The sequence below is a fragment of the Grampus griseus genome, assembly GCF_964374135.1.
Source record: "Grampus griseus genome assembly, chromosome: 10".
Classification (NCBI taxonomy): domain Eukaryota; kingdom Metazoa; phylum Chordata; class Mammalia; order Artiodactyla; family Delphinidae; genus Grampus; species Grampus griseus.
Window position 1 is genome coordinate 98,414,652 of NC_139004.1, and position 14,787 is coordinate 98,429,438.

Below are 14,787 nucleotides of genomic sequence, written 5' to 3' on the forward strand. Positions count from 1 at the left end.
TGGGCTTTAGGCGCACGGGCTTCAGTAGTTGTGGCTCATGGGCTCTACAGTGCAGGCTCAGTAGTTGTGGCACACGGGCTTAGTTGCTCCAGGGCATGAGGGATCTTCCTGGACCAGGGCTTGAACCCAAATCCCCTGCGTTGGCAGGCAGATTCTTAATCACTGCGCCACCAGGGAAGTCCTTCTTACCAACTTTTAAATCTTCTCTTTATCCTCTCTGCCTTTTTTTTTTTTTTTTTTTTTTTTTTGCGGTACGCGGGCCTCTCACTGTTGTGGCCTCTCCCGTTGCAGAGCACAGGCTCCAGACGCGCAGGCTCAGCGGCCATGCCTCACGGGCCCAGCCGCTCTGCGGCATGTGGGATCTTCCCGGACCGGGGCACGAATCCGTGTCCCCTGCATCGGCAGGCAGACTCTCAACCACTGCACCACCAGGGAAGCCTTATCCTCTCTTTTATCTCTCCTTATTCCTAATGTTGAATAATTGTGTTTTCTCTTTTTCAAACTTGCCAGAGAGGCTTGTCTATTTTATCAGTCTTTCCAGAGAACTAAATCCTTGATCTCTTTATTCCATAATTTTTGTTTTGTTTTGCTTCCAGATTCATTAATATCTACTTTTATCTTTATTCATTTCCTTCTCCATTTTTGTGGAATTTATTTCATTCTTTTCCTAACTTCCAGAATTAGGTACTTAAGTTTTCTTAGCATTTTTAAAATTATAAAGTCATTATAGTCCCATTGTAGAAAATTTGTAGAGTATAAGAGTTGTAAAGCAAGAAAAGAAGACCCATTTTTTGACTACATTTTCACTTCTTTTCAGTGTTTGTTTAATGTATATTTAAAAATCTTATTTGATATATAAAAATGCCCCTTGCTTTTACCAATTAGCATTGTAAACACTTTCTCATGTCATTAAAAAGGATACCTAAAAAGCTTTCTTAATGGCTGTAGAGTATGCCTTCTTGTATGATGAAACATGATTTACTGTGACATTCCCCTAATGTTAGACATTAACATTGTTTCTAGTTTTTTACAACTCTAAATTATGTTACAGAGAACATCTTTGTGATTGCATTGTTGTCAGTATTTTAGATCATTTCCTAAAGCAGATTGCTGGAAGTAGGTCAAAGGGTATGAACATTTAAAAAGTTCTAGAAACCTATTGCCAAATTGCTTTCCAGAAGAATTATACTAGTTTACATTCTCAATCGGTAAAATAGTTTTTTCATCACCCCATCCTCACCAGCACTGAGTATTGTAATTTTCTTTAATCTTTACAGATTAGCCATTTAAACTATGTAGCATTACAGGAAACTGAAAGTTAAGTGTGAGAGTCCACATGCATGTGACTAACCTGTGGCATGTTTGTAATTTATGTAGCTTTCTTCCCACCGCCAAGCATGTTCCCAGACTGCCTTCCTTGCTCTCCACTCAGCATTGCTTTAAAATGCAAAAATACTCCCGAAATAAATATCCCCAAGCCAAGCACCACTGACTTTTGGATATTACATATGTTTATTCCCCCTCCATGGTAGTTTGCTTACCTGGTGAAAGTCACTTATAAAACTGGGTGGGTAGACCAAAGTTACCAGTGGGCTTCAAAACAAGCAGCCGACTTAAACTATGCTTTCAAAAGAGTGGATTCTGGCCTATCATCCTCCACCCCGACAGTGAATCTTGGGTTGTTGTTGACTGTGCCCCTGGACTCATCAGACTAACTGAATTTCAAAGTCCCTAATGGAAGGATATTGAAATAAGACAGAGATCAGACTCTTAACTCTGCAGCCAATCCTGCCAGGGCTTCTCTTGCATCACTGTGCTTGTTTATGGTTTACTGAAATACACATACCCCATCTCACCCCAGAAAGTACGCACCTTCATTTGGTCGCCACTCTGAGGATCTCATTTCCTCCCCTCCATTAACCAGATCTATGACCTAAGATAAGTCATTTATCTTTTCTGGGCTTCAGTTTCTGTATCTGTAAAATAAAGTAATTGAACTAAAGATTTTAAAGAGCCTATCTAATTTTAAAATCATGTGGTTCTATAAGACTTTATAGGAGATGGAATTGAAGTGTATGAAATCATGAAAACTATCTCTGAGCATGTAGATTTTCCCCTATATTCCAGAATATTAATAAGGGCTTTGCCTCTTGGAGAAAAAGTACAAAATCTTCTATGATGTTATACAATTGGAGATAACTTATAAGTCACTTTTACAAGGAGCCAATTCAGGCTTTAAGTGAATTTTAGGATGAGATGTTACTTATGCTTATTCATTCAGGGAAAACAAGGACATTGGGTGGCTCTTGCTAATCCTTTTAAGACAGTAACAGAGACAGTTCTTATGGGACTCATCCCCAAAGCTTCCTCTGGTGCCACTGTCAAAAATAATGAATTATTAGTCAGACCCACAATGACATTTCTTACTCTCATTACTGTAGGAAGCCAGGCACTGTGTGTATAATTATTTTGTCTTTTAAAGGAAGTTGACACTGTCAAAAACTGAATTTGCACAATTCAGTTTCTGGAGTTCCCTGTATTTTGAGGTTCCCAAGCTGCTCCAAAATAAAACCCCTTTTAGGGATTTCAAGGGAGACACCCTGTGAAATGTTCATCAGAAACACACCATGATCTCCTGTTTCCATGCAGGGTTGGGGCGTCAGACACATCACATTTGTGGACAATGCCAAGATCTCCTATTCCAACCCTGTGAGGCAGCCTCTGTATGAATTTGAAGATTGCCTGGTGGGTGGTAAGCCCAAGGCCCTGGCTGCAGCAGACCGGCTCCAGAAAATATTCCCCGGAGTGGTACGTTGATGCTGTTTGAGAACGTCTGAGGTTTTCTTCTGGATCTTTCAGTGTTTAAGTCTTGGGGAATGAGGCCCTGTGGTATTGGTGAAAGGGAGTCAGACATCTGTCACTTACTACCAGGCCCTCATCATGTGGCCAAACCTCTGTTTCCTCATCTCAGAGATGCAGATTACAAGAACAAAACTCTCATATATTATTATGAAAATAAAATGAAGAGTACATGAAAAGAATGTTTTATAAGTTGCAAAGCATTATCTGAGTTGAGGAATTTGGGGTACAAATATTTTTAGATACTGCCTTGTTCCAAAGGGATTTATGGTGGCTCAGATGTAGGATATTATTTTCCTCATCACCAGAATACTTGATAGTTAGTACAGGTTTATGAAATTAAATTGAATGTAAGTCTGCAGAAGAAAGATCTGGCTAATGTTTAGCTTTTTATTCCAGCTGCTTCTTATTTTTGACTTTCATCATTTATTTTAAAAACAATGAGGCAAGTCATTCAGCTCATTTGCTTCGAAATTTGTCGGTGTTTTTGAGGTCATCCAGCAAAAGACATTCTGCATCTTGCATGCTTAATCAGTTTATGTGACAGAGGTTAGATTAGGTGTCTCCGAAGTATCTGTTTGTACTTAAAGTGCCACAAGAGACTCTTGGCCCTGGCTAAAAATAAAAAACCTGCTTTCTCAAAATTTCTCTGTTTGGTCACTCAGCATTAGATTCATTCATTTTAACGGTCTTTGCTTTAAAAGCAACTTTGTTTTGCCCATTTCATCAGTGTACCAGAGGAATGGGTTTAATTCAGCAGGATTGATTGAACACCCACTGTACCCAGTGAGGTGCTGGATGCCAGAAGAGATGAGAATAAGTTACACCCCATCATTGAGGAGGCATCTTAGTTAGGTTTCTGCTGTGACAATATTGCGTATCACATACTCCCAACATCTAAATGGCTTACGATCATAAACATTATTTCATGCTCATGGGTCTGCAGGTTAGCCATAGCTTAGCTGTAGGCTAGGCTGGACTCAGGCTTCGAGTCAGGTTCCAATCTACTCTATATGTCATTATTTCAAAATCTACACTCCAGGAGCAACAGTCAGCTGTCCTACTCTTCTTATGGTGGAAGGTAGAAGTGTAAAGGGGTTGGTGAGGCTTACCATACCTGTACATGTTAAAGTTTCAGCTCAGAAATGGCACTGTGCAGTGTCCTCCATCTCCATTGCCAGAGCTAGTCACAGGGCCAGGCCCTAAGTCAATGGGGTTGGTCAGGATACCCTGCTTTCCTAGTCGGAGGTCCTGCAAAGTTGTATGGCAAAGGGCATGGACATATAATTCTATTAGAGGGAGGCAGTGCACAGTCAGGAAGAATAATTCATTCTATCACCAGAGAGTACCGTGAACTCCCCTCTGGGCCCAGACAGACCTGGCTTTGAATCTGAGCTCTGCCTGAAAGTTTTGCTTGCCCAAATCCTAGCCATGGTCTATGACGCAATGCAATTCCCCCTATATCTTTGTTCAGTTATTCTATGACTTACTCCTCACATATTTATTTAAGGCCTACTGTATGCTAGGGACTGGGGAACAAGGCAGACGAAGTTCCTGCTCCCTTGCATTGAACTTCAAGTCTAGCTGGGGGCACGGTCAATAAACTAATTTCCTAAACGGTTACACTGGGAACAAGTGCACGAGGCAGGAGCTCAGTTGCTGTGAGAATGTTTAACAGGTAGGCCTGACCTAAACCAGGCTTCCTTGAGGAAGCTAAGTCCTGAAGCATGGGTGGGAGTTAGCTAGACCAAGGCGGGGCAGAGCTGTTTGTGCAGAGGCCTGAGGTAGGAAGCAGCACGCTGCCTTTGTGGACTGAAAGAAGACCAGGCTGGCTGAAGCGTGGAGGTCAAGAAAGACACAGCTAGGGCGTCTGTGTCAGCAAAGGCCAGGTCATGCTGGGCCTTAGAGATCAAGTTCACCTTTTCTTGAAAACATCAGCCTGCCAGGATCAAGCCTCTTCCTCAGCACCTACATCATGTTACTCCATTTTACCTATTGGATTATGCATTCCTTACCACTGGGAGCCAGGTCTCTTACACTTTTATCCTTCATGCCTTATAAGTAATAATAGATAACACAGAATGCATCTAAGTACTAGTGTAATTCATCAAATTCGTGAAAAGTACTTGTGAAACTGTTTCACTTATTGGTTAGCCAGGCTTATGTAATTTTCTTTGTGTGTTCAACTTAGTGTTCAACAATCAATATTGTTGATATTTTCATTCAACAAATATTTACTCATCACCCTCCTTACACCAGGCCATGGACAGAAGGCTAGTCCTAAGTGAAGAAGACATGAAAAGAACTGCTCAGCTGCAAATACCATGCCTAATCCTGGGGTTGAATTAATTGAATAGGAAAAAAACCTGACCTTTAATAAATCAAATAACTATTTGAGGTCACCATTTTTTTTTCTCCCAAAGGTAAAGCAATAAAATGTAGGATTGTAGAGCCACACTAGGGGTTTTAAAACCCAGCTCTGGACATCTGCTTTCAACCCTGAAGAGTAACTGATAGACTAGCTCTCCTACCATTATGCACCTAAAAGTTCTGCACCTGGGTAGATTATATAAAATGACTCTTCAGACACTGAACAATATGTAGTGAAAGACTGTGGTCTCAGAAAGAAATGTTTGTCCCAATTTATTGCATGCAGACACTTTTTAGCCCATTGGCACTCCTTTTTGACTCACAATTCATCTGCCAGGACATTGTGGAGCCAGCAGGGGACAAAAGGTAAATTACAGAGCTGTTCTAAAGCCCCCATGAGAAATCCTGAGTCCCCACACTCCAAGAGAACCCAGGTTGCTGGGCAGCTTCTGCTTTTGGACAGGAAATGAAGCTTCACTACCACCCCCCGAACAAATATGTATACACTCCTAAGCCAGTTTTCTAGTTCAAGTCAGCAAGTAGAGTTTTTTGGTTTTGAGGGTTTTGTTTGTTTTTAATGCATATACTCCTAAGAAGATTAAGGCAAGACTAGCAGCCATTCTAATCTTATAAGAATTTATTAAATTATTTTGTTCTGACATCCCATTTGGAGGTATTCTACCGTAAGGAAGTGGAGGGGACGGCAGCTTGGGAATAAGTGGGGAGAGACAGCCTGGCTGGATGGAGGGACTTGGGCAGGCAGAGGGCATTTTGGTGAAGTTTCTTGGCCTCAGATTGTAGGAAAGAGCCAAAGGTACACAGTTTTCTCCAGTTGTTCACCTTTTCTCACACGGGAAGTGCCCCCCACCCACTTTGGAACTAGGATCCGTGTGTCTCTGTTTGCTGCTCTGTCCAGATTCAGGGACCCTGGGTGACAGGAAAGTGTGGTCTAGGTTGAAGAGGTGAAGAGGGTTGGGGGCACAGGCAGCAGAAGGCTAAGGCAGAGTGGTCATGATGGAGAGCTTTCAGGCTGTAAGCGACCATGCGTGCACACTTGCGGCGACCGGGAGATGCGGGCTCTGAGATCCCGCCTGTCCCTTTGCTTCAGACCCCTCTCTCTCTGGTGTGTCCCCAGAACGCCAGAGGGTTCAACATGAGCATCCCCATGCCGGGACACCCAGTGAACTTCTCCAGCGTCACCCTGGAGCAGGCCCGCAGGGATGTGGAGCGGCTAGAGCAGCTCGTCGAAGGCCATGATGTCGTGTTCCTGCTGATGGACACCCGGGAGAGCCGATGGCTGCCCGCCGTCATCGCCGCGAGCAAGAGAAAGGTAGAGTGTGGGTCCTCTGGTGGTGACTTAATGCATCATCTCCCCAGGGGGAAGTGTCCCCAATCTGCCCCCTCCAGAGCAGAAGGTGCTTTGTGTGGCCTAGTGACCTGGTACAAGAGGGCTTCCTCCAGAGACTGTTTCTGCCTTATGCACCATCATCCAGCATAATTGTTACCCTTTACTGTTTAATTTTCATAACCACCCTGTGAGGTCCTTTACTGGAAGGGACACTCTACTCACAATAGAATGTAAGCTCCAAGAGGGCAAAGATTTTGTCTCATTCACTACTGTTGGGTCAGTGACAACTTCAAGGGCCAAAAGAACTGAATGTTTAAACACTGGGTTGGCCAAAAAGTGCCTTCAGTTTTAAGTAAAAATAAAAGACACATTTTTCATTTTCACCAAGAACTTTATTGAACAACGTATTCACCCTTTTGTTCCACTACCTTCTGCCATTTTTCAGGCAACTTCATAATTCCATCTTCCCAAAACTTTTTATCTTTTTGAGCAAAGAACTGTTCCAGGTGCCTTTTACAGTCTTCCAGGGAATTGAAATTTTCCATTAAGAGAATTTTGTAAAGACCTAAATAAATGGAATTCCGAAGGTCAATGTCTGGTGAATATGGCGGATGAATCAGAACTTCCCAGACAAACTGTAACAGTTTTTGCCTGGTCATCAAAGAAACATGCAGTCTTGAGTTATTCTGATGGAAGATCATGTGTTTTCTGATGACTAATTCCAGATTCTTTTCGTTGAGTGCTGCTTTCAGTTGGTCTAACTGGGAGCAGTACTTGTTGGAATTAATCGTTTGGTTTTCCAGAAGGAGCTCATAATAGAGGACTCCCTTCCAATCCCGCCATATACACAACATCACCTTCTCTGGGTGAAGATTGGCCTTTGGTGTGGTTGGTGGTGGTTCATTTCGCTTGCCCCATAGTCTCTTCCTTTCCACATTATTGGACAGTATCCACTTTTCATTGCCTGTCACAATTTGTTTTAAAAACGGAACGTTTTCATTACGTTTAAGTAGAGAATCACATGTGGAAATACAGTCAAGAAGGTTTTTTTTGCTTAACTTACGTGGAACCCAAACATCAAAGCAATTCACATAACCAAGCTGGTGCAAATGACTTTCAACCCTTGATTTGGATATTTTGAGTATGTTGGCTGTCTCCCGCGTGTTATAACATTGACTGTTCTCAATTAATGTCTCAATTTGATCGCTATCAACTTCAACTGGTTTACCTGACCGTGGAGCAGTGTCCAGCAAGAAATCTCCAGCACAAAACTTCTCAAACCACCTTTGACACATTTGATCAGTCACAGCACCTTCTCCATACACTGCATAAATCTTTTTTTTTGCATTTCGATTGCGTTTTTACCTTTCTTGAAATAACAAAGCATAATATGCCGAAAATGTTGCTTTTTTCTTTCATCTTCAGTATTAAAATGGCTACACAAAAATTCACTAATTTTCATGTCTTTTTTTAAACACATGCTGATATGACAGCTGTCACATACAATCTAACAAAATTGTTTCGAATGACATTAAAGACAACTAACTGCTACTAGAGTCATCTTACGGAAAAAACCGAACGAACCTTTTGGTCAACCCAATAAATCACGGTACATATGTGTGACGGAATAGTATGCAGCCGTTCACGGTTATGTCTTCAAAGAATTTTAATAACATGGAAAATACCACATTATGTTAAATAAGCAAGATATAATATTGTATATATATATTTTTTTATCAACTCTGTTTATATATGTAAAGATATCTACGTTTATCAAAGGGTGGCAAGAAGAAGGGAGAAAGGGAGGAAGGGAATGGGAGAGAGAGAGCGAAAATAACAGGGAAATACTTCAAACTATTAATAATAATTGTTTGAGCTGTGAGATTGTGAGTGATTTTTGTTTTCTGGTATGGTTTTCCTTGATTTTTTCTAACTTTCTGTCTAACCATAAATTTGGGAGAATAAGTTAAATTACAACTAAGAGACGTTCTTACAGTATAAATGAAAAAAATTGTCCTCAAAGACCTATGTGGGGGCTTCGCTGGTGGCTCAGTGGTTGGGAATCCTCCTGCCAATGCAGGGGACACGGGTTCGAGCCCTGGTCTGGGAGGATCCCACATGCCACGGAGCAATGAAGCCTGTGCACCACAACTACTGAGCCTGCGCTTGAGAACCCGCAAGCCACAACTACTGAAGCCCGCATGCCTGGAGCCCGTGCTCCGCAGTGGGGGAGGCCACCGCAATGAGAGGCCCGCGCACAACAGCGAGGAGTGGCCCCCGCTTGCCGCAACTAGAGAAAACCTGCGCGCAGCAACCAGGACCCAATGCAGCCAAAAATAAATAAATAAATAAATAAATTTTAAAAAAGAAAGAAAATATTCAAAAAAAATCCTATGTGGAGGGTGAATTATATGGTATGTGAATTATATCTCAATAAAGCTATTATGAAAAAAAATCTCTGTAGAAATAACAGAGGATAGCATAATGCTGGAAAGAATGGGTTTGAGAACTATCGAGACAGTTTTATACACCTACCTTTTACCAGCTAAGTGACCTTGGGCAAGTTATAGAAGTAACCTCTCTGACTTTCAGTATCCTCATCTGTAAATAGGAAATGTTTGCTGGGAATTTTAAATGAAACCAAATGAGATAATTTATGTTAATCACTTGTCAAGTCTTTTGCATCTAATAAGCCCTCAGTCTTGGGTAACTTTTACCAACATTAGCTTCTAGAATCTAATTATAGTCATATGCAAACATTTACTGCAAACACTAGTAAAATAAATTCTTTAAGTGGACCAAATATGAAGTTAGCCGTGGCTTAAAATATGTGTCTCTTAACTCTAGCCTTTTATTCCTTGAAACTCACAGCTGGTCATCAATGCTGCCTTGGGATTTGACACATTTGTTGTTATGAGACATGGCCTGAAGAAGCCGAAGCAGCAGGGAGCCGGGGACTTGTGTCCCAGCCACCCTGTGGCACCTGCCGACCTCCTGGGCCCATCACTTTTTGCCAACATCCCTGGCTACAAACTTGGCTGCTATTTCTGCAATGATGTGGTGGCCCCGGGAGATGTAAGTGGATTTCTTTGTTATTCCAAATATTTCCTACAACCGTCTTGCCCACTAGAGTGGAGAGACCCAGTTCTTTCCTTTACGACTATTTAGATATTGTCTTTTAACAGAGAAAAATTCTCCATTTGGGGGGCGGGGCAGGGCCTTATCCCTCTATGAGCCTTGTTTGACATCATCAACTGTGTCCAGCTCTTCCCTGTTCGCCAATGTAAACGCAGCAACAAACCATTTTTATGGAAAGCTCAGCAAGGAAACCGCAGGCTAGATTGGTTCCTGGCAGCGCTTCGTGCTGTATTCTGTGTGGATTCTTAGGGTATATTAGTGAAGAGGGTGTTAAATGAGGAGTCTGAAGACCCAGACTGCAGTCCAGCCTCACGGGATTATTCCAAATAAGTCTGTTAGGCTCCCTGTGCTTCTGCAGGATGGGACTCTGAGGCCCAGAAGGTTGTCAGACTCAGCTTGTCAAAATACAGGATTTCCAGTTAACTCTGAATTTCAGGTAAATAACGAATAATATTTTAGTATAAGTGTGTCCCATGCAATATTCGAGATCTGTTTATACTAAAAGATTATTTGTTGTTTATTTAAAGTTCAAGTTTAACCGGGCATCTTGTATTTTATCTGCCAACCCCAGTAGGGGAGGGACGAATACTTGCCCTGACTATTAACAGTGCAAGGTGGTTCAAACATGGAAGTGCTCTGAGCAGCAAGCACTACACTGTTCCAACGTAAGGTTCTGTGTTCTTAATGCTGCCATGGAAGCAGGGTGAGCAGGAATGGTCTTTCATCAGAAAAGGCGATCACTTCTAGTGAAACAAAGCAGAGGTGTTGTCTGTACCCTCCCCTCCATTTTCACCTTCTGTTAAAACTTGTTCCTCACTGATTTACACCTCTTCTGGATGACTGGCTTTTGTGTCTTCCCAGTATAAAGACAAAAATATCCTCTTATGTGAAGAAGGGTGGTTAAGGGTACTCAGTTAAGAGTACAGGACGCCACTCCATGTGTGAGGCAGCTGGGCCCCCCATCTTTAATTTGTTTATAACTGCTAGTCCTTCTTAATGTATTACCTCATTTAGTTACCTAACTTGTATATTTTGATTTTCTTGGTACTTGCAAGAAATGGTATTATGTGAGGCTGACTGATCTTTGCCAACAGTGAGCGTCTGGTATGTGATAGAGCTTTATTGTGGAGGAGTTTCATGCTTCACACAGCTGGCGTTGGGTGGAACAGAACTTTGCATTCACGTCAGTGACTGTTCTCTGTAGTCAACCAGAGACCGGACCTTGGACCAGCAGTGCACTGTGAGTCGTCCAGGACTGGCCATGATTGCAGGAGCCCTGGCGGTGGAGTTGATGGTTTCCGTTTTGCAGCATCCAGAAGGGTGAGTTTGCCTTTTAGAGATGGGTGTTTAAGCAAAGAAAGCTTTTGTATCTCCCTTGGCCTTTTCTCAGTCTGAATTTTCTGAGAATTATATTGCGCTTTCCATCCTCAAAAAAACAAGATTTTAAAAAAACCCAGTGTGATTCTTTGGCCTGGAGGACTTGTCATTGTGATCTTTGGAGCTGTATCTCTGCATCCTTCTGGAACTGAACTCTCCTAGAGTTAATTGGTAATTGATAATAAGGAAGGATAAAAATTTTGGTAGTGGCCTTAGGACCTTCATGCATTTATCCTCTTAATATGTTTTGATCTCCTTAGCCCTGAGCACTTGTAAGGCAATACGTGAATTACATATGATAGAAATTGCATTTAGCTGTATGTAACAGATCCATCTAAAGTGACTTAGCCCAAAGCGTACAGCTTGATTTTTCTCATGCGGCAAGAAGCTCAGAGGCAGCATCCAGGGCTGGTACAAAGGCTCCGATATGCCATCGGGGACTGTTTCCTTAGCACTCACTCAGCCACGCTTAGCTCCCTTCCTTATGCTTGTCACCTGTGGTCACAAGATGGCTGCTCTGCCAACAGTGTTGCTTCTGTGTTACACGTAAGAGGAAAGGAATGTCCAAAGGATGAAAGTTGTGCTCAGCTGAGGCTGCCCCCTTTTAAAAGGCTCTCCGGGAAGACTTACCCATTGATTCTAAAACTCCTATATCACATGACCTTGCACTCGTAATTGCAAGGAAGACGGACAAATGTAGTCCTTTGGCTGGGCATGTTGCCTCTCTCAGTGAAACTGTGGTGAGATAGAAGTGGAGAATACATTGGGCAGGCGCCCAGTACTGTCTGCACATTCATTTAAAAACAATTCTGGGGCTTTCCTGGTGGCGCAGTGGTTGAGAGTCCGCCTGCCGATGCAGGGGACACGGGTTCGTGCCCCGGTCCGGGAAGATCCCACATGCCGCGGAGCGGCTGGGCCCATGAGCCATGGCCGCTGAGCCTGCGCGTCCGGAGCCTGTGCTCCGCAACGGGAGAGGCCACAACAGTGAGAGACTGTGTACCGCAAAAAAAAAAAAAAAAGTTCTGTATGTATTTTAAACTCTAGAAGATATTATTATTGTTATATAGTTGGTATTCATTTCATTTTGCTAATATTTTCCTTTTTGTTACTTTTCTTTCTGTGACCTTGAGCTTCCATCCAAGGGCATTTTCCTTCTGCCTGAAGAATACCCTTTATTATTGCCTTTAGAAATGCCAGCGACAAAGATATTTCAGTTTTTGTTTGTCCAAAAATGTCTTTGTTTTATCTTTACGCTTGAAAGCTATTTTTGCTGCGTACAGAATTCCAGACTGGTGGTAATTTCCCTTTAGCAAGTTGAGAGTGCACTCCTGTTGTCTCTGGCTGCCCTTATCCTGGTTGAGGAGTAAGGTGTGTACCTGGTTGCTACTCCTTTAATACAATTTGTTTTTCTCCCTCTTCCCCTACCTTCAGTTGCTTTTAAGATTTTCTCATTGTCTTTGGTTTTCAGAAGTTGGGAACACATACCTAATTCTGTTATTTGTTATTGTATACCTATTTCTGTATTTATTCTGATTGTGCTTTTTAGTGCCCCTTGAATCCATGGCTTGATGTTTTTTACCCACTGTGGACAATTTTCAGCCATTATCTCCTAAAACATTGCTTCTGCCCCTTTCGAGTCCCCAGTTGCATGTTAGAATCAGCCTATGCTCTTTTCTGTACTTTCCATAATTTTGTCTTTCCTTACTTCAGTCTGGCTATTTGGTTTTGGCTTATCTTCCAGTTTACTAATTCTTCCTTCTTCTGTGTCTATGCTTTAAACCATCCATTGAGTTTTAAATTTCATAATTATATGTTTCACTCTTAGAGTTTCCATCTGATCTTATCTTATACATACCCTCTTCTCTGCCAAAATTGTGATTTTGGTCTTTTTCATTCTTTGAACACATTTGATCATGTTTTTCTTTTAAGTCCTTATCAGTAATGTCCATTAATGCGATCTCCTATGAGTCTGTTCCTATTGTCTATTGTTTTTATTGGCTTTTGGTTATGTATTGTCTCCTCATATACCTGGTTTTGGTTTTTTTTAAAAAAAACAAAACCTTTTCATTATGGAAATTTCAAACATATATGAAAAGATATATATAGATAGGTAGAGATATAGATAGATAGATATAGATATCTTCTTTCTCACACACACACGCACACACAATTTGTGTATATACGTAGAAACCACCTTGTATGCACCACCCAGCTTCAACAATTACCAGTCATCATTTATCTGTACTACTGTCCACAGTTTTTCTCCTTCCACTGACTTATTTTAAAGCAAATCCAAGACATAGCTTTCATTCATGAAAATATATCTTTTTAGTATGTATCTTTACTATTTTTACATATAAAAACAAATTAAAGGCAATTTCCTAATATTACCACATATCCAATCAATATTTAAATTTCCTCAATTCCTTGTATCTTCTTGGCTATATTTGATTGAGCACTGGACATTATATTTGAAAAATTACAGAGATGTGATTTACATTTCTTTCTGGCAAACTGCTAGGCCAAGGGGACTACCATCCTAGAACATTTTATCCAATTAGGGCTTATCTATTTCCGGTTCACCGTTAGTCTGAGGATGCACCCCTGTATGATCCCAATCCAAAGCCTTGGATATTTCCCATGGTTCCTCCTTATTGGCAGACCTCAACTCTGGATTTTCCCATCAGCCTCATGAGTCAGTGAGTATCACTGTTCAGCTTCTGAGCTTGTGGCCACTGCTTTTGGACATTGACAATCATTTTATGGGGGAAAATTCCCCTTGCAAATGCCTGATTTACCTCTGTGGGCTTCCCTCCTCTTATAAACCTTAGCTCTGTAATTCTCCCTTACTGTGGTAGCTCTCTGATGCTTTCAAACGGAGGTTTGTGTACTTTGTCTAGCTTTCCTGTTTGTTCTCAATGAGGGGACTGGTCCTGACCACTTAGTCCACCAATGCCACACCAGTTATAAAAATATTTTTTAATTTATTAAGCACTCATAGGGTTAGGCTTGCATGTGAGAGGAAGGCAAGGAGTAGGCTGGTGTGTTTTGTTTCAACTTGACCTTGGGCCTTTCGGTAGTCTCTATGTGTAACACATTGTATATATGTTATATTACAGATATAAAAATTAGCACAATTGTGGTCTAGACACCCTCTCTTCTCCAAGCAAGGAGAAGATCTTACTTTATGACTTATAAATAACAGAAGTAATTCATCTTATAATAAATAAAAGTGAGACAAAAATTAAATTAATTTTAAAAAATAGAGTCAGTAATTTAGAAAAAGAAAGAAGGAAGGAAAAGAAGAGAAAAGGAAAGGAAAGAAAATGAAGAAAAGAGAGAAGCAAAAGAAAACTTAGTAAACAACTTAAGACTCTCTCAATATCCGCTGGAGACCGTGCTCTCAAGTGTGATATAGTGAAGGCAAACTGGAGCCAAACAGGTATTTACACCTCACTGTGTGACAAACACATTGTGATTTGTCTTATTTTCAACCCTTACTTAGTGCTTACGTTGTGCTAGGCATTATTCTAAGCACTTTACAAATAGTAATTCATTTAATCCTCATAGCAAACAGATTAGGAAAGAACTCTTATCTGTCCCATTTTTGATGGGGAAATTGAGGCATAGCGAAGATAACTAAGTTGCTGAAATTCATGAAGCTGATAAGTAGTAAAGCTGGGATTAAGCACAGC

At 41.3% G+C, this 14,787-nt stretch overlaps 1 protein-coding gene across 2 annotated transcripts in view; it reads left to right on the forward strand.

The window, feature by feature from the left end:
* ATG7 (autophagy related 7) overlaps window positions 1-14,787 on the forward strand; it is a 244,424-nt gene that overhangs the window by 59,540 nt on the left and 170,097 nt on the right. For both annotated transcript variants that reach the window (XM_082664489.1, XM_082664490.1), the window contains exons 12-15: window positions 2,650-2,808; window positions 6,365-6,559; window positions 9,449-9,652; window positions 10,920-11,035. In XM_082664489.1, the coding sequence (XP_082520615.1) occupies window positions 2,650-2,808; window positions 6,365-6,559; window positions 9,449-9,652; window positions 10,920-11,035 (674 nt within the window). The remainder of the gene's footprint in view (window positions 1-2,649; window positions 2,809-6,364; window positions 6,560-9,448; window positions 9,653-10,919; window positions 11,036-14,787) is intronic.